The sequence below is a fragment of the Marmota flaviventris genome, chromosome 3 (genome assembly GCF_047511675.1).
Source record: "Marmota flaviventris isolate mMarFla1 chromosome 3, mMarFla1.hap1, whole genome shotgun sequence".
Taxonomy (NCBI): domain Eukaryota; kingdom Metazoa; phylum Chordata; class Mammalia; order Rodentia; family Sciuridae; genus Marmota; species Marmota flaviventris.
This window is the reverse complement of record NC_092500.1, coordinates 57250963-57270402: the sequence shown is the minus strand read 5'-3', so window position 1 is coordinate 57270402 and position 19440 is coordinate 57250963. Positions and strand designations below refer to the sequence as shown.

The 19440-nt window shown below is 38.5% G+C and overlaps 1 protein-coding gene across 1 annotated transcript in view; it reads right to left on the bottom strand.

Annotated features, from left to right (window-relative positions):
* The window catches only part of Lrig3 (leucine rich repeats and immunoglobulin like domains 3), a 45030-nt gene that overhangs the window by 8469 nt on the left and 17121 nt on the right, over window positions 1–19440 (bottom strand). Inside the window, exons 4-12 of the mRNA XM_027928556.3 lie at window positions 10181–10312; window positions 9171–9314; window positions 7986–8129; window positions 7510–7653; window positions 6978–7121; window positions 6005–6085; window positions 4678–4749; window positions 2550–2621; window positions 1881–2044 (exon numbers count right to left, since the gene is read on the bottom strand). Coding sequence (XP_027784357.1) covers window positions 1881–2044; window positions 2550–2621; window positions 4678–4749; window positions 6005–6085; window positions 6978–7121; window positions 7510–7653; window positions 7986–8129; window positions 9171–9314; window positions 10181–10312 — 1097 coding nt within the window. The remainder of the gene's footprint in view (window positions 1–1880; window positions 2045–2549; window positions 2622–4677; window positions 4750–6004; window positions 6086–6977; window positions 7122–7509; window positions 7654–7985; window positions 8130–9170; window positions 9315–10180; window positions 10313–19440) is intronic.

The following is a 19440-nucleotide window of genomic DNA, read 5'->3' as shown; positions in this document are numbered from 1 at the left end:
TAATTAAACTATTTTAAAAAGAACAAGGTTAGGAAACTTCCAAGTTCATGAACCATCTTTGAATGCTACTATCAGGAACTATAATTTGTCCTGTATTCTCCACAAATAAGGAACAGCAAAATTGAGAGAAAATATCAATCGTAATAATCAGTATCACCAAAGAGAGTAATTAACACCCCATCTACCAAAAACAGAGCCAATATTAAAAACAAGTAATTCAGGTAGAGCCAAAAAAAAAAAAAACAACCAGAAAAAGAAAAGAAAATCCTGTAGTAAACGAGAAGCATCTCCAAGTCTAACAGTGAGACACTAGTTCTGGCCTGGAGTTCAGAGCAGCCAATCAATCACGCTGCTGTTCTATCCTGTCAAAGCTACATTATAATTACAGCTGAGCAAGTCTTTCATTCTAAGCCGTTATTTTTAGTTCTCTGTTACTTTTTGGAAAAGTCACCTTTTTTGAACTTCAGTTTCTAAGAGATGGTCTAAACCCAGAAGGAAACTGATCTCCCAATATGTATTATTTGGGTGATCTGAAATAAATAACCTTTTATGTGTGTGAATGAAACATGGAGGATACCCTGATAAAGCCAGTGCTGCCAATTTTCAATGCTATACTGCATGTTGTAAACAAGATTTTCCTAGAATTCTCATCTGATAAATCAGGGTTCAGACTCATAATAACGTATAGGTTAATGTATAGGTATTTGTTTCAAACTAATAAGGAGCTTATTCTTAAGATTAAAGAACTGAGAAATAAGGACCATTGGAAAGGAGTAACTCAGGCCTTTACAGATGAATGCCAAAAGCTTATTTGGATCCAAGAGCTACATCAGAGATTTTATTTCCAGAAACTACTGATACTATTTAATGCTGCAACCAAATATATATATATATATATATATATATATATATATATATATATATATAGTAGGCAAAGCAGTGTTGAGTAGATATGTAAATGCTACTGAAAATATAGTTCTGAAGTATCTTCACACACATGCTTAAATTTAAGCAAATTTGGACTGCACGTTTTATACACACATTTATTTTTATAAAGATTTCCCTAGTAGCTAACAGTGAACAGCAGTGTAGTGTTATATAGTAGATAGAATATGCATCAGAGATGGAAACCTCAGTTTTTAATTGCAATCTGCTACTGACTAGCAATGTGAACTTTGGATCAGCAGACTTGTAATGCTGCTATTCTCAAGTGCTAGAACAATGGACCTTAAAATCATTACCATGAATTCAAATTTGCTATTACTTGTAATGCTTTACTCACCAACAGTTAATTTTAAAGCACCCTAAAAATCCTTAGCTACAAAATTTTCTCTTTTCTACAAGTTTTACAATAAACCCTAGAGTTGAGAAGAGCAGAAAGCAGTTAAGAAACTTCTAGGCTCCTGGTCTATCTTTGAATGCTACTATCAGGAACTGCAATTTCTCCCATGTTCTCCATAAATGAGGAACAGCAAAATTAAGAACGCAAACATCAATCATAATAATCAGTGTCACCAAAGACAGTAACACCCATCTACCAAAAACAGAGCCAATATGAAAAAGCAGTAACAGAGCCTTCACTTCATAGATGCAGAGACTAAAAAGGGCTGGGACTATCATTCAGTGCTCTCAAGATCCAATTTCATTCCCTTTCTACCAAACTACCCTGATGCCAAAACAAAGATGAAGAAATTTTAGAAAACTCTCTTTCCCATCTGTAAAATCAGAATAATCAGCAAACTAAAGAACCATTTTCGTTAACCTCAGCAGAAATAAAAGCTTTATTAAGAGAATGCAAATCTATTCAGAACCATTATTTGAACAAATGGGAAGAAAAAAAAAAAGAATGAATAAAAATCAAGGGCAATATTTATACTCACCACACACAAAGCCATCTGGGCTAACAGCAAAAATACTTCTTCCTTTTAGCAGCTGAGGATGGGCGCAACTGGCATTTACAAAGCTCTGAAAGTTGTTCTCTGCCACCCACTGTGGGAGCCATTTTAGTTGGCAATCACACAAAAGACTTGATGTATTTAGATGCCTGAGGAGAGTAATTACATTCAATTTGTTTTGTATGAAATGCAGATTTCTACAAGTAAATTACATTCAAGTAAATATTAACAAAGCAATGAATTTGGAAACCAAATACATATATCCCATGTTATAAATATTCCATAGTCTATCTTAAAATGGAAGAAGTTTACCTATCCTGTTTTTAGTTTTTTCCTGTCTCTATTCTTCTTATTGTCTGACTGAAGCAGAAGTGCTGATGTATCAAAATTCCTTACTACTAAAACACTGCCGCTATATTTAAGCACCGTACTCCATTTGGTACCACAAATTTAAGTTGCAAATTCAAAACAGAAAGAAAAAGAAATTCCTCACTGCAACAAAGAAAGCAAAAAATCAATTCCTTTTCCAGTATAAAAATGAAGTCACGTTAGGAAAGAGCTAGTCACTTTATAGACACATCAGCTGGGATGACACATCACAGGACAGCTGTCCCTGCTATGATTTACTTGAGGCTCTTGGAAGGAAAAGCTTACAGTTGTTGAAGTTTCTTCATTTGTGAAAATGCATTTCCTTGTAATGACATAATCGCGTTATCACTCAGGTCTCTGAAAGAACCAAATCAAACACATCATGGTCATTTTGGGTCATCAGGCAACACACTGCCCATCCCATTCTCCAAGCAAATCCTCTATACTGAAATGCAAGAAGGGGACGATCCTAGAAGAATCCATTACAAAGCATGGGACTGAGGAAGAGGACGTGTGTGTTATAAGGCTCTGTGATGGTAAGAGGTACTTTCTGTCACCATCATGTTATTTGGCTCCTGAGGGCCTGAGATGTTCTGCTATATTATTTTATTGTACTTTTCATTATTCTAATTAGTAACCAGAACTTTTTAAATACACAAACAAAACTCCTCATAATTATGTGTTCTAAAACCATCATTTACAGAACATTTTCTATGACCTGTACTCTGTTTAGTGATGCACATATATTATTGTTTTCAATTCTAGAATAACTCAGAAGAGGGAGGTATTTGCCCCCACCAGCCCAATTCTGCCAAACACAGCTCACTCACATAAGAGCAGTAAGCTATTCAGACAAGATGTACTTGTTAAAACAAACATTCCAGGTAGGACATTCAAAACATAAAAAGAATCTTCTGGGCTGATTTTATTTTTAACTAGCACTTATAAATAGTTTGAATTAACATATCGGCCACAATGATTGCTACTGTTTTTCTTTACGGAGGTCAGAGTATACAGAAGGCATTTTGAATGAGACGAGTGGCAAAAGAAGACAAAGAAACAAGGTGCCAGACATGGCTAGGGAAAGAGGCTGGGAGAGTCAAAGAAGGTTAAAAAAAATTGAAGCAGAGGTTAATACTCCACTGATCCACTAATTCCACTTTCCCAGAAATGGAATGGCCCAAATGACAAACCCTTTTGGCTAGTTTTCCTTTGAAAATAATCTGTTTCAATAAGTTCAGCAATACTAGCCCAACCTTCCAGAACTCAGCTTTGCAGAATCATTCTTCTACAGTTTTCTCTGCTGCACTGGCAGCAGGTCTAGCAATCCAAATCTCTCTCAGATTAACTGGTAGAGTCAAAAAATGACTAAAAGGTGGTGTAGAAATAACACTGAAATCTTTGCTTTTTACATATGGTCCGAATGAGTATATAAGCCAAATGCATATTTTAAACATAACTTATTTTGTTCAAGTTCACAGATATTAAAAATTTTGGTTATAAGCATTTCTTAATAGACACATTATATATTATGTTATCATTTTACTGTACAATTGTAAAATGTATATACCCCTGGGTATGAGCAGTTGGTCGGTTCAGTTAGTAATAACACAGTATACAGGCAGGTTTGGATTCCTCCTAACACCGGCCAACTTTCCTTTCCTCATGGCTGAAAATTCTGAACCCCTAAATCTTATTTCAAAAATGTGTGCTGGGAGGTTCCTGAAGAGAGGTAGAGATTAGGCAGGCAAAGGCAGAGGGAGGCAGGGACTCCGTGAAGGAGGAGAGAGCCCTGCCTTGAGTCCTACCTTTGCCAGTTGCTAAGTTATGGGTCAATAATGAAGGAGAATGGGGAATGGGGAGATGGCTACACATTCTATACTAAACAAAACCAACAAAAAAATTTTTCAACATGTGTTAAGATCTCCTATGCTATTCTTGGGGATTAAGGAGAACTGGATTTTTGCTCTTCAAAATGCAGTTCATTCTCTTAATTGCCCAGTGGAATTAATGAACTTCTAGGACTTCTGTTGAACTTAAAGATAATAGGAACTACTGAATAATATTCTCATAAGGGTTAAATGAGACCATATACAAATACCTCTCACCATGTCCAGCATGCATTAACCACACAATAGATAGGTTTTTTTTTTTTAATTAAATGTATCATTACTTAAGAAAAGTGAAGAAAATCCAAAAATGAAGTAGAGCAATGTCCTTAAATGTATAGGAAAACACAGATATGCACACCAGCAGACAGATCAATAGGCAAGCAAATAGGCAGGTAGAAAGATAGATATATAAACACATTTGTGGTCCTGGGAGAATGACAACAAAATTGCACTCTAGTTAGTTTTATCTTTCAAGAAACACCTCAGACTACCTTTAAGGTAACTTAATTCCATCTACTCACAGATGTTCTAATGCATCCAGGCCAGTGAAGGCTTTTTTGGTAATAGACCGGATCCGGTTCCCCTGGAGTATTCTGGGAGGGTGGGTAGGCAGGAATAATCAGAGAACAGAACAGTTAATTACAAAAAGCCACTCTGCTGGTGGAACTCTCATAAAAACAATTGCTCTTTCAATCATTTGTGAGCAAGTATATTTTCATCAATTTAACAATATATCTTAAAAACTATATCCATTGTACAATATGATTGTCAAAGCATTCAACAGTAAACCTAAAAGTAAGAAGTTACTCTGATGGTGACATTAAAGCACTGCTTTTTGGTCTTTTTAGGAATAGGAAGGAACTTTATTTCAAGGAAATTCTTTCAGATAAAGCACATAATAGTGGAAGTTTTCTTCTTCCCCTCCTCTTTGGATATCTTCATAGTCGGCTTAGAACAAAATTTGGCCATCTGTAAGAACGTTTTATGGCTAAATGTGTTTTCATCCTGTATTCTGGGGACCTTCTGCAGTATTAATCACTGGATCACTTTGTTTGAAAATTCATGTGAGTAGAATGCAACACATAGGGTTTCAAAATGTTCACGTTAGCGTTATGGTTTGGCCATGAGATGTCCTCTGAATTGCTCAGGTGGCAATGCAGTGTTGTTCACAGGTGAAATGACTGGATCTTCATCAGTGGATTAATCTGCTTGAAGGATTAATAATTTGAATATTGGGTAAAAACTGTAGGCAGGTCACTGAGGGAGTATGCTTGGGGATTAAACCCTATCCCTGGCTCCTTCCGCTCCTGCATGCCCTCTCTGTTTCCTGATTGCCATGAGCTGGGCAGCACTCCTCCACCACTCCATTCCTCCATGATGCTCTGCATCTTCTCAGGCCCAGAGCAATGGAGTTGGCCACCCATGGACTCAACCTCTGAAACCATGCACCCCAAATAATCTTTCCCTACTCTGAATTGCTCGTCAGGTTATTTTGGTCACAGCAATAAAAAGCTGACTAACAGTAAGTATGCCTACTTTTACCCAATGATAATTCCCAAAGTCTAAGCAGTGCAAATAATTAAAAATGTAGTTATATATTAGTAGACACTGAGATCAGTTGTACACCTTAAATGTTAAATTTTTTTCCCCTTTTATCCAAGGAACAAAAGCTAATTATTATATACACATCTTGTAGAACACTCATTTGGGGGAAATGATACAGGGTAGCAACAGGATTACACATCAACTTATAATCTCTTTACAGTGTTAATTTGTGGAACTGACTTCAATTAAGACAAAAATTTTAAGTCAAAGACTGAGCCAAATTATGAGGCAAATAATACTCACAGGCGTCTCAGTTTGTCAAGCCCAGAGAAAGCACCATTCATGTCTTCAATAGTCCATGAAATCTCATTGTTCTTCAGGTCCCTAATTAAAAAGAGCATTATCTTTAGAGAGATGCTTCAGAAACCTAAGATCACCACCCAGGTGGCATGCCATTTGTAACAAACTCCTCCTAATTCCCCCTATCATCTCCACCCCTTTCAAAATCATAAACTCTTCGCTTCCCAAGGCACCTCTCATAGTCTATACTCTTCCCTCAAACTACATTTTAAGTTTCTGCCCCAAATCCAGATAGCTGACTCTGGCCTTGTTAATTCCTGTATCAAGATGACTAAATTCTGAAGACTTGAAGAGTCTGAAAACTGCATTAAACTTTAAAACCACAGTTCCAACCACACAAGCAGGAGTTCGCCAAAGCATACAGCGTCTTTCAATTATGTAATGCTTCAAACAGGGAACAGAGCACAAATTTCTGACAGCGCAAAAATCAAGGGCCCATTGCACAATGTTAAATTAATATCTGAGAGATTTTTTCAAAGGTCAATTAATTCAACTCTCTTTTCTTTCTCTTAGGACAGCGATCAGGTTGTAGATGTAACTGGCATGAGAAGTAGGCATCATCCTCCACTGCCCTTTGTCTATCTTTTTGCTCTGGGTAATTTTTAATCTGCATTTTCTAAAGAAAAGTTAGTGGATTTAAAACTGCATCCCTCTTGGGCAGTTATCAACTTCCTGGAGATCCTGAGAAGGCTAACCATAATCACCCAAAAAATCTGATCACTGTCCTTTGAATCCCTTTATGAAACACATGTGGATAAAATGGATCCATTTTAATCAAACTGTTCTGGGACAGATTAAGATGCTACTTTTGAGGCTGTACACATTTCCTTGACAAAAAGGAAATCTGCTGGGAGAAAAGTGGGCGCATTTAGGAACCAATTAGGTTCATGTACCGAAAGCAGAAAGTGTAACTTACAAAGTCTTTAAACTGGAAAGCCCCCGGAAGGCACAGTCCGCGATGTAGCTGACTTTGTTGTTCCCAATGTGCAATGTGTTTAGTAGGCTGAGGCCAAGGAAGCTTGAATCATCTAACCTCGATAAGTGGTTGAAAGTTAGGTCCCTATAAAGATAAAAAGGAATTTTAGAAAACGGCTTTGACTTTTCCATTCAACATGACGATTTGCTTCCTGACGGACAGGCAATAAATGTAACTATGACAATCCTTACTTTAAAATCTGACCTCAACAATACTCAGGGTAAACATTATTTTTATTCCCAATAATTTAAAAAAACCCCAAAATAACCATGATTGCTTTTGCCCATGCACCACGAAACAGCAGAGTTGGCTTCAACTTATCACAACAATAAATATAAGGACGAGGTTGCATGTGAAAAAAAAAATCTGTCACCTTGGAAACTTTGTTATGAAAATTTCACAGATCAGTGGTAAGAAGCTCATGCTCTGGCATGATCCCTGCTCTCAAACCTGAGAATAAAAGGCAACTCACAGCTCACTGAGTTTCTGGCAGAACTCCCAGGCATCAGGGCTGATCCTGTTGATGGCATTCTGGCTGAGATGAAGTTCCTGCAGCATCAGCAAGCCATAAAGCCAGCCTTTGGTAATCTCTGTTAGGTTGTTGTGGTCCAGCTGCCTACATTTATAAGAAGAATCAAAGGCAGAATCCAAAGTTCATTATTGAGTCTCTTCAAAGGGGACATGTAATTCCATCTGAGGACACATTCCGATTGTTTAATAGATATTTAGCTCTTGCTATCAGAAGATATTGGCAGAAAATACTCTAAAATCTTTCTTATAAGTTTATGTGCTTAGGAATTTTCAACCAGATTACCTGAAACAAAACTCAATAGTAAATTATAAATAAGATTGTGCACTATGAGATTTTAACACAGTATTTCAAGTGGGAACTACTGGGTGTTCTACCTTCTTGCTCGCTGAGTGGGAACTGTGAGAACCCACACTTACAAGATTTCCATGTTGCTGAGGCCCCAAAAAGCTCCATCCATAAGTTTTGTTACTCCGTTCCTTTGCATTTTCAGAGACTTCAGAGCACTAAGCCCTTGGAATGAGAGTCCATCTACATTTTTAATCTTGTTTCGGTTCAGTTCACTGCATTGGATATGACAAATTAAACAGTTAGCTTATATGACAATTAAATTCTGGAGGGAGTAATAAAATGTGTCATTACGACAATATATTTAACCCAGTCAGTGTTAAATTACATAGAACGTTTTAAATTTCTAAACATTTTTATTGAGAAGAATTTCAGTTTATTAGCAGTGAGTGAATTTCTGTCTGAAATATGTGATGTATTTTTGGAATAATAAAATATTGAAACCAGACTGCACTTGAGTTTCTAAACCACAGTCCACTCAGCATAGAAGCATATCAATTAATATTTGTTTTTAAATGATCCAGAATGAGGACATTAAACATTCCACTAAAACGTGAGGTCTTTTCAGGATCAGGGCCTTCAAGAGTATCCTGCTCCGTCTGCTTACAAAATTGGTTACTCTCTTCCCTGACTCGTTTTAGGTTTAATTATTTCTTTTAAGGCTGTATGTAGTTCTCAATCTTGGCTGCACACTGGAACCACCTGGGGAGTTTTAAAAGTTACTGAAGCCTGGCTCTTACTCCCAGAGGTTTTAATGTAATTGGTCTAGGGCGTGGCCTGGGTGCTGGGATTTTTAAAAGCTCCCCAAGTCTCTGTAATGTGCAGCCAAGGCTGAAAACCACTACTGCAGGAGCCTGTTCACAGATCATTCTCCCATTATTAACAAGACAGTTCTTTACAGCCTCTTAAGCTATCGGGGCCTCCTGGAGTTGTCGGCATTATTCTCATAAACCGCAGCTGTTGAGAGCCCCATGATTTCTTTGGTGCCACAATGGCACCTTTGTAAGGAGGCCATTCAATGATAACACTGTTACCTCTTTCAGTATCAATCTACAGTGTCTTGTCAGGCAGCAGCTGGTAGTGGGTGATGACTAAGGATCCTCCCAATTCAAAGATTCTACAACCCCAGCTCTCAGAAGAAAGGTGGCCATGTGCTTGCTTCCAAATGCCTTTTACCAGAGTGTGAAGTTTGGAATACAGACATCAGGATTTGGAGGAGGTGAGGGAAACAGTATCCAAGAGGACACTGGACTTACAGGTGTTGCAGTTGGGGCAGTTTAAACATCTTGGGTGGGATAGTTGAGATTCGGTTCCTGTTCAGCTTTAACACCAAGAGTGTGTTGGCCAAATTGTCAAAATACCCAGGTTCCATGGATGTGACTCTGTTGCTGTTGATGTACCTGTTGAACATTTGAGGATGAGCTGCTCTTTCTAGTTTCTCTGGGAAGTTTAAGTGCATGCAACCTCTGCATTATAAAGAATCTCCAGAGAGCCTAACATTCAATGGATATTTACAATAATTACCCTTAGGTCCTTGTGGACAAATGTTGATGTGAAGATTCACACACATGGGCTGGGGGGTATAGCTCAGGGGGTAAATGCATGCATGGCATTTGTGAGGCCTTGGGTTCAATCCCAATGCTCAAATCCATAAGCAAATAACAATAATATCACACGTATTTCTGGGGAAAGAGTGGGAGGCTTGAAGTTTACAAAAATCTGTTAAGATAAGCCTCTACTTTTGTGACATTCATTTTTCATCCAGGCACAGTGGCACAAGCCTATAATCCCAGCAGCTTGGGAGGCTGAGGCAGGAGGATTGCAAGTTCAAAGCCAACCTCAGTAACTTGTGAAACCCTGTGTCAAAATAAAATATAAAAAGGACTGGGGATGTGGCTTAGTGTTTAAGTGGCCCTGGATTTAATCCCCAGTACCAAAATAAACAAACAAACAACCCCCCCCCAAAAAAAAAACAATAACAAAAAACACAAAACAAAATGGGGAAAAAAAAAAAACACAGCAAAGTTAACTTTGATTTTTTTTTAAAGAAACATTTTAACACAATTTTTTATATAGTCAAAGATAATCCCAAAGTGTCAGAATAAAATGGAGATTGAGGTTACCACACATTTCAAATCAATAAGAAAGTGATATTTTTTGATCCATTAGTAGTTAGGCAGTGTTTGTTGTATCTTTTTTTTTTTTTCATTATAACATGATATTTTCATTGGAGATAAAAACTTTTGGTAGAGAAAGCTTCACTTACAGATATTTGAGTTGAAGGGGTGGAAATGCAGTTTTAAGTTCTGAAATATTGTTGCTGCTTAGATCCAAAGTTTCAAGGGACTGAAATTGTTTCAGATGTTCAGGTAATATCTCTGCAATCCTATTTCCAGCTCTGGAATTAAAAGAAAGCACAGATAACTGGTTTAATGGTACAAAAAAATGAAAGGAGAAAAATATTTCCTATTCCTGCTGAAAACAGAAGAATCTTCTCTGTTCCTAACTTTTTCTTAAAAAATATGCAACGGTGATTAAAACAGTACTTTTGAAAGTTAAGCAGTAATTCCACAACCACTTTGATTTATTCACTGAATCTTAAATCATATCACATTAGAACATATGAAACACATTCCTATAAGTCTGATACTATTTGGCAGTAGCTGTCTAAGCACTATCCACTTAAGACAACATGCTATTTTTCAAAATAGTTCTTCCTTATCTTATTACACGGTAAGTGAAAGTCCTAGTATCAAGAGGGATATAAGCACTGATGAAATTATTTCCCATTTCTTCTCCCCGATTTATAATCTAATTCTTCTCTTGCAAAGTACCCACACTACAGGTGCCAATGAACTTCAAATACTCACGAGAATGGGGCTTTTTTAAAAACCATTCTGGAAAGATTTTTTTTTTTTTCCTTTTAGCAATAGCAAGTTTCAATGCATTGCCAAAGTTTCAATGCCAGTACAGATGCTCCAGGGCTTTCAATACTATAAAAATATTATGTAAGATCATACTAGTCTAATCCCTGGGCAGTTAGGTTAAGACAGGTTTGACATTAACAGTCTAAATCAAGATGCACAACACAGGAGCCACTAGTCACATATGGCTCTTTAAATTTTAATCAATTAAATGTTAGAATTTAGTTCCTTGGTTACAGTAGGCAGTAGCTATCAAAAAGGACAAAACACACAGTTCTGTCCCACCATCGTGGCAGTTCTGATAATGTTACTGGATTTCACATGGCGGGAAAAACAAGAAAACAAACCAACAAAATCAAAAGAGGCCAAGTCAAACTTCTTAAAAGGACATCAATACTACCGGTCCCAACGGGAAATTCAGCTAAGTGACAATTTTGTTAGAAAACAGGAATCCAACAGACATGCAAGTCTTCTCCACTGCCATATTAGATCAGGTAGCTTGGTCTTTTTAGACCATCATTTGGTGGGGGAAATTAACATGTCAGAGCAGAAAAGTTGGGAAGATAAGAGCCCTTCTACAAATCATGAGAAGGTCTTCTCTTTACAACCCAAGGAATGGTGAAACAATCTGTATGTTGAAGGCAGAGCTGTTACAAAGATCACACCTTGCATTTCTTTGGTCTGCAGTTAATCTTCACTTAACAAGAAAACTTAGAAGATATATCTCATATCTGTATCTCCTTTATCAATAGCTGGATTCTGTAACACTCTGAGTTTATTAAGTTCTTCTGTATTAGTATATGTCTCAGGCATCTCCCAACCTCAGAAGTTTCCTGAGTTAGGTGTAGCCTGTACTTATATTCCCCAAATCCTACACTGCATTCTGACATAGTATATACAATGCTGGTCTTCTTTGCCATATTGCAAGTTTATTAGAAGCAGACATATATCTTTATCTCTACCCTGGAATGTGTATGAAATCTAGTAGTGTTGAGCAAAGAATAGGGGCCAAGCCCTATGCCAAACACTTCTCATATACTATGCTATTTAATCTTAAAATAATTTATCTGATAGAGATACAATAGATGGTTTTAAAATTAAAAAATCAGGGCTTTTCATGTAACAAGCTGAGTATTTCTAAGCCATTGCAGAGCATACGTCTAAATTGGTCCCAAAGCAATTCCTGAAGGTTTGTCTCTAAGAACTCAGAGTATCAAAGATATTTTGGCAATTAAATTCTTACTGGAGATGTACCTTCAGAAAGATCTAAAATGCTTCACCTTGCAAAACTGCTCAACAGAAGTTGAAGCCAGAAGGCTTGAAGTGAACATAGGACTCCACCTGGTTCACTAAGCCTTCACCATACCAACACTCACAAATGCCCTAGGACAGGACCTCTCCCATTTACACTTGACCCTCTGGAGTTACAAGGTTGTATTCCTGATTATGTGCAAATGTCAGGTGCTGTTTTCTCCACAATAAAGAACAATAAGGAGGAGAAAACAGGCCCCAAGTTATGTATTTAAACAAAAAACTAATACAACTTCTCAAATATTGCTAAACCCCACAGCAAATGACTTTTATGTCATTTTTGATCTTTAAAAATCCAAGCCAACAGAGAATTTAACTCCATTTTTTTAAAGTAATCCTATACAAGCCTAGAAAATACATATTTTAAGAGCTGAACTTGGCAATTAACAACAAAGTTAAAAACAAAAAGTATTAGCAGTTCTGTGTACAAATCACAAATTAGCAAACCCCTCAGATTCCCATAAAGTCTTCCAGAATTTGTTTAGAATCAAGTCAGCCATGACCTCTGATTTTGACCATTTCCCACATCTGGATTCGCCAGTGCGTAAACTCCTTGATCTAGCTGTGAGGTAAAGGGTAATGCAAGAAAGACAATTAGTCAATTTCTAGGTCCCGGAGATGGAATCAATCCAAGGGACAAGCCACAGGCCTTCAGGGTCAGGGTGTGTGGGTTAAACAAAACCACACTTTGGGGCACACAAATTTTTTCTAAAATACATAAACCAATGTTTGCATTATCAGGATGTCCTCCCACCAAGAGTGCAGTAACCCTGAAATGTCCAAGTGCCCCTTCTTTCCAGACCTTGCTCTGTCCCTAGCTACATCTCCTTTCATAAATCTGCATCTGGTTTTGGCTCCCAGGCTGTCTGGGTCTAGTATAGCTACACTTACACTTTAAAAACAACAGAAAGAAAACACGTAGCCAGAGATTTTTGCAATAAATGGAGCAAATTAGGGTTTCAGGGGAGGGAGAGCGAGACTCACAGGTGTCTATCACTCTGGTCAAACAAGGCTACAAGATAACAGACCATACAATCTTTGGTTTATATATTCGTTTGTTTATAAGGCAATTATGAACAAGGTATTAAAACTGCCAATTACTTGAGTGACGAATAAAATTTTCCTTGCAGTAAAAGTATACTCCAGCCAAAGCCAGCAATTTCCTGAGCTGCACACCTCCTAAATTGCAGTGTGAAAGTGCTCAGTTATAGATGGAGCATGCACAGTACAGTCTTTGTCAGCTCTGCGCCCCAGCACAAAAATCCCTTACAACTGCCAGGATAATAGCCCCTGTATCACAAAAATTTAAATCTGTCCTAATGGAACTGAATTAAATCCAAATGTCAGTTTCTTATTAGCGCTTAAAGTAACTGGCAAATAACCACCTGATATGTACCAGTTTAAAACACAAAACAAACCCCCTCCTAAAAAAAAAAAAACTTGCTTTATATCATGAAAGAAAGGTAAAAAAATAAGATTATAGTTAAAAAAAATCTCTATCATCTGAAACTTCCAAAATAAGTTCATATCACAGAGTGGGTCAAAATAGCCACTTCTAGGAGACAAATATTCAATTCAGCTCCACCTTTCATTTTTCTTCAAATATGGATAAATGCCAAAGTCGACCGACATAGTAAAAAGCATTGCAGTTAATTAATATTTTTGGCAGGATGTGTGCAACACCTGAACAAAAATAAAACTGGGTCAATACTTTTTCTGTTATTTAAGCCACGTAGAAATGCCATCTTTCCATTGTTCAAAAATCAGAACATGGTACTATAAGCACTGAAAGGTGCTTTAGGTTCATGCAAACCCACCTAAGAGACTAGAAATATTTTGGTCTTCTCTGTTTAGAGTACAGGGAGTTCCACAGTCAAATCATTACTGAGATGAAGTATAATTAATCCCTGTGGACAAACAGAACTGGGGGCATGGTTGTGCGGGGGGGGGGGGGGGTGGAGGCAGAAGGTTCCTTCAGGCTTCTAAGACCACGGGAAAAAGAGGAGTCCCAGATATTTCAGCCTTGGCTTCTTAGGTTCAATAATAATGGCTTCATTCTGTTGCCAATTCCATCTTTTGACCAACTTTGCCAAATACCTTTTTAAAATGCAGAGGCAGATGTGGGTACCCACTGCTGTCTGATGATGTAGGGCTACAGGGAGACCTATCCATTAACCAGGATGGAGATGCCTTGACCCCACCAAGCCTGAAGTCTAGGGGAGAGAACAGGCAAAAAGGAGAGGTCAATAGTGTGGTAAGCGCTGTGAAAGGAAGAGGGAGCAGAGCACGTAGAGAGGGCAGACTCCTCAAGAACAGTGGGAAGAGTGAGGGTGGGCATGGGTCACAAAACTTGCCAGGGGAACTACGTTAAGACCTGAAGGATGAGGGGTTAGCTTGGCGGCAGTGAAAGTGAAGCAAGGCGTCTTTTCTTTGAGGAAATGAAAAAATGTCTTGATGGCTGGAGTTTGGAGTTCCCGGCTAGATACTGGAGAAATATGAAGCTCAAGAATGAGTTGGCTGAGAAGAGAAGAAAGAGTAGATCAAGCAGGGCCCTGGAAACCATGTCAGGCATTTAGTCTCTAGCTCAAGATCAGCTGTGAGGAGAAGCCAAAGCATTTCTAATAGTGGGGTCACATGTGCTACACAGTGGCTGCTCTGGCAGTCATGGGTATAAAGACTGGATGAAGGGCAGACAAGAACAGGCGCAGGGGCACCATGTAGGAGGCTCCTAATTTTTGTGGGGTTTTTTGGTCAGGGGATTGAACCCAGAGGTGCTTTAACCACTGGGCCACATCCCTAGCCCTTAATATTTATTTTTTATTTTGAGATAAGGCCTCGCTAAGTTGCTTACAGCCTCACGAAATTGTTAAGGCTGGCTTTGAACTTGTGATCCTCCTGAGGAGGCTCCTAACTTGATGTGGTGGACACAGAGACAATGCTAGCACCAGGGTGGTGGCCTAACTAGACACAGGCTCTGGGGTGGGGACCACTCTTCCAGTTTCCAGAGCATAGGCTGAGCTCTTCTCCCCTGCACATAGGCCTAGTTTTTTTTTTTTTTTTTTTAAAGATCTGTAGCTCTGTCCTTGGGACTAAGGTCCAGAGATGCCATTAACTCTATTCTTTACCATTGTGTTCTACCTTTTTAGTTGTTTCTGTTGTTTTGGTTTGAGGCCTTCTAAGGAATGTGGGGCAGACTAGCATCCCCCTCTTGCTCAGGTATGAGATGCTACTGATCAGACCAGCCCAATTCCAGCATTACAATATGTCTGTGATCATTAGGAAAATGAATTGTGTTATTCTCACATATTAGAAATGCGCTCATTTCACTAGCTCTGAATGCAAACCTGGACTAAACTAATAAAGGTAAAATATAACTGAAGAAGTTAGTAACAGGACCACTTTTTGACTCACTGTAATCATCAGGAAGCAGAAGTGTCTCAAAAGCACTTGTACAGACTTAAGTGAATATAAATAAATAGTGCTATTTTATTTCTGAAGTTTAAAAGGAGACCCCCAGGAGGAGATATTTTTTGTTGGTGAGGAAGCAGAATATCAGATTTTTTCACACTGAATTTTCTGAATCAATCAAGCTCTAGCTTCTTGACGAGTTTCATCAGTCTCCCACCTATTGCACAGACAGCTCAAGGTCTTGCAGTTGTGAGGTGTATAGACATACCATCTTGTATGAAGAAGGTATGGGCCAGCGTGGTGGTGCACGCCTGTAATCCCAGCAGCTCAGGAGGTTAAGGAAGGAGAATCAAGAATTCAAAGCCAGCCTCAACGATTTAGCGAGGCGTGAAGCAACTCAGACCCTGTCTCTAAAAAATACAAACAGGGGCTGGAGATATGGCTCAGTGGTTAAATGCCCCTGAGTTCAATTCCCAGTACCCCGCCCCCCAAAAAAAAGAAAAAGAAAAAAAAAGAAGGTATATACATATGTACACTATGGCATTTTCCACTTGGAGAGGATGTGTGCATGGAGTTAATTTGAAATCAATTTTTATATATTTGCAATGCTCTCACTTCTTATAATGTACCAATCTAACCCTACCCCTTAATTCCAATTTAATTATTGCAACTAAGAATTGCTTAACCTCATCCATTCCATACAAATAACTATCATGTAAGCATATTAAATGTATTGACTGGTATGGTCTGGCTGAGTCAAGGAAATCCTGATTTCTACGTATAATTTGCAAGTAACAGGCTCAGCACCATTTATAAAGAAGTTATAAGTTGTTAAAGAAAATACCACATTTTGCAAATACATTAAGGTCTAACACTACAGCACGCCCCCCCCCCCCCACACACACACACTCCCATTAAAAAAAATGGTATCCTTAAGGCTCCCTGAAAACTACTTTGGCTGGGATAACTAACATCCCATAATACCAGGCTTCTTTTAACAGAACAATTTGGCAAGCAAAGAACCTTTCCCATACAGATAAAAATAAACTGTCTCTGCTCATCTCTTTTCTAAAAAGATAATTAAGAAGTTTCATTAAAAGAACACATGTTTGGACTGGTTCACCAGTAGTGTGGCATCAAAGAATAAAGCCAACTGAGGAAACTTCTGCAAGGAGACAGATTCTTGATTAAGGACTAATGATGCTAACCAGCAACTGAGCCATGGTGTAAGGAGCAAAGACTCAGTTCTTTCAGCTCAAAGCCAGGTCAACATGAAATGTAATTATCTCTTGGATCACAAACAGGATAAAGATGGCTACAACACAGTATTTTAATACTCAGGTCCTACAAAATCAGGACCCTATTCATGTGCCAGTTAGAACACATGTTAAAAATGGAAAAAAAAAATCATACCACATACAAAATAACCCTTCTTTGATCAACAAATGTAAATTCAACTTAGTCCTCTGTGTAAACAGAAATTTACAAGTAAATCCTAGAAGACAACAGGATGATAAAGAAGATAATTACCAAAGGCATTTTAATCTGAAATAATTTATGTGCAATAAGAAGCTCTCCTTTGATTAAAAAAAAATTTTTTTTAAGTTCTCCCTATTTTGAGGCAGAGGCCTTCCACAGCCATTTTCACATGACAGACCACTGGTATGGTTCACCTGTTTGAGTGTCTCCACAATCTCTGATTTACTTGTGGGTGGAGAGAACCTCTAGTTCATTTTTAGAGCTCCAAAACTCAGGATAAAATGAATGGGTTCAAGACCCTGAAGGAGACAATCCTGACTAGTCCAAAAACTTCAGATTGGCTTTAGATTGGCCCATAGGCATTGATGCATACATCCATATGTTCAAGATGCATATGTACATCAGGAAATATTATGTCCACTATAGCTGCCAGTCAAAAAAGTAAACACAAAAACCATGGTCCCCTACATGAATCTAACTATTAAAAGTAAGATCTCCAGTACAGTTACCTAGAGAGGGTATTTTGATTCGATTCTCAGTTTCATGTCTTGACCTACTATATTCTCTGAATCTTGATTTTCTCCTCTGTTAAAAGGAAGGAAATGGAATGATCTCTTCCACACCGAATGACCTGAGATTCTAAATAAGCACTGGATATGACCAGATTTACTTGACACAACTGCATGATGTAAAAACTGTAGCCTCTTCTAGAGCCTACCCTCCCTTTGGGAGGATTTATCTCACCTCTCCCCTACATTGGTGTTCCATCACTTGAAGGCTATTTCTCATCTTTATTGGTTTAATCCCTCATTTTCCTGGGTCACATCTTCCAGTAGTTTCCTCAGAAACCAAGTATACAAGTTTTTTGGTACCCCCACCACACACACACAATTCTTTATAGGCTGACAGTTCAGGTGTGCACTGAGATTAAATCAGCAACCCTTTTCTTTTGGTACAGAGAAGGCACCATGTTGTTCTATCACAGCACTCCTGGATGCAGTTTGATGAGCCAGGGGCCTCAAAGGGTAGTACACATCAGAACTGGAGGGGCTTCTTGAAGCACAAGTTGTTGAGCAGCCAACACTTCTGGGGTTTCTGTTTCACTGAGTGTGGGGAGGGGCTCAAGAGTCTGCATTTCTTTTAAGTTCCCAGGGGATGCAGACGCTGCCAGGAGAACATTTACAGAACCTCTGTCAATCCTAGAGATCTGCATATATGCTTCCCACACCCCATCCCAGAACCTGTTTTACCCCAAGTATTCTGAAAACATAGCTTACTGTAGGTTTTTTCCCTCTTTTCACAGTGCTGGCACTTAGCAGACCCTTTCAATCTAGACACATGACCCCTCCAGTATGGGAAACTTTTTTCTCTCTTGGAAAATTTCTTCCCTTCCATTTCTATCAATGTCTCCTCGTAGACTTTGATCTAGGGAGGTGTGAAGACTTCCTTTGTCTTCTAATCCTCCCACTTGCTCACTTTCTCTTCTCCTGTTTTCCATCCCTTGGTCCTTGGGTTCTTCTTTCTGACAAAATTTTTTCAACTTTCTCCTGACACTTCTATTACCTTACTAAATTGTTTTTTATTGCATTCTTCTATTTTCAGCTAACTTGCTGAATATTCCTTTTTTTAATTTTTTTTTTTTTTTTTTGCCATGCTTCTGGTTTTGTGGATTTAGCATCTTCTCTTCTCGCTCCAAAGATATCACATTTGTTCTCAAGTACCCTTTTCCTTCCACTGCCTCTGACTCCATTTTGCTGTTTCAGACTCTGACTTTGTTGTCAGAAACCTCTTCGGATGTCTGCTGACCAATGGCCATTCACTCAGATTTGATAAAAAGGAACACTAAGCAGCTTAGTGAGGGCTTCATGTGACATGGGCTTGCTAAACAGTGAATCTCTGCACAGGTGACTGTGGTATGGTCACATGTCAGTTTCTGTGGGTCTTCTCTCTTGAATCCTCAGTCTTCAGTGGGGTGGATGGGGGTGGGGGAGCACATCTCTTGTCATCTGGGAAGGCTATCTGGGAACTAAGTTGAGAGCAGGGGTGTCACCTTCAGTATTCAGGAGTGACTTAATGTTGCTGATTTCCAAAGATGGTGTCCACAACCCCTACCTGAATTCCAGAGACTTTCTTTCTATTCCAGTTCTCATGAAAGTAAACTTCCAGTCTTCTGTGCTAGGGAAAGGGCTCTGAGTTCTGGAGTAGGAATGTGAAGGGAAGTCTGAATACTTCTTGTAAAAGACTATTAACTAATTCTCTATTTTCAATTCTGTTCTGCACCTCACCTTTATAGGTTCTGAATTCCAGAATCATTCTGAGGATCTGCAGTATACTCAAAAATAAATAAATAAATAAATAAAAAGCCTGCCTTTTGGGGAAGTCAGCTGCTTTCTCCTTCTTCTAA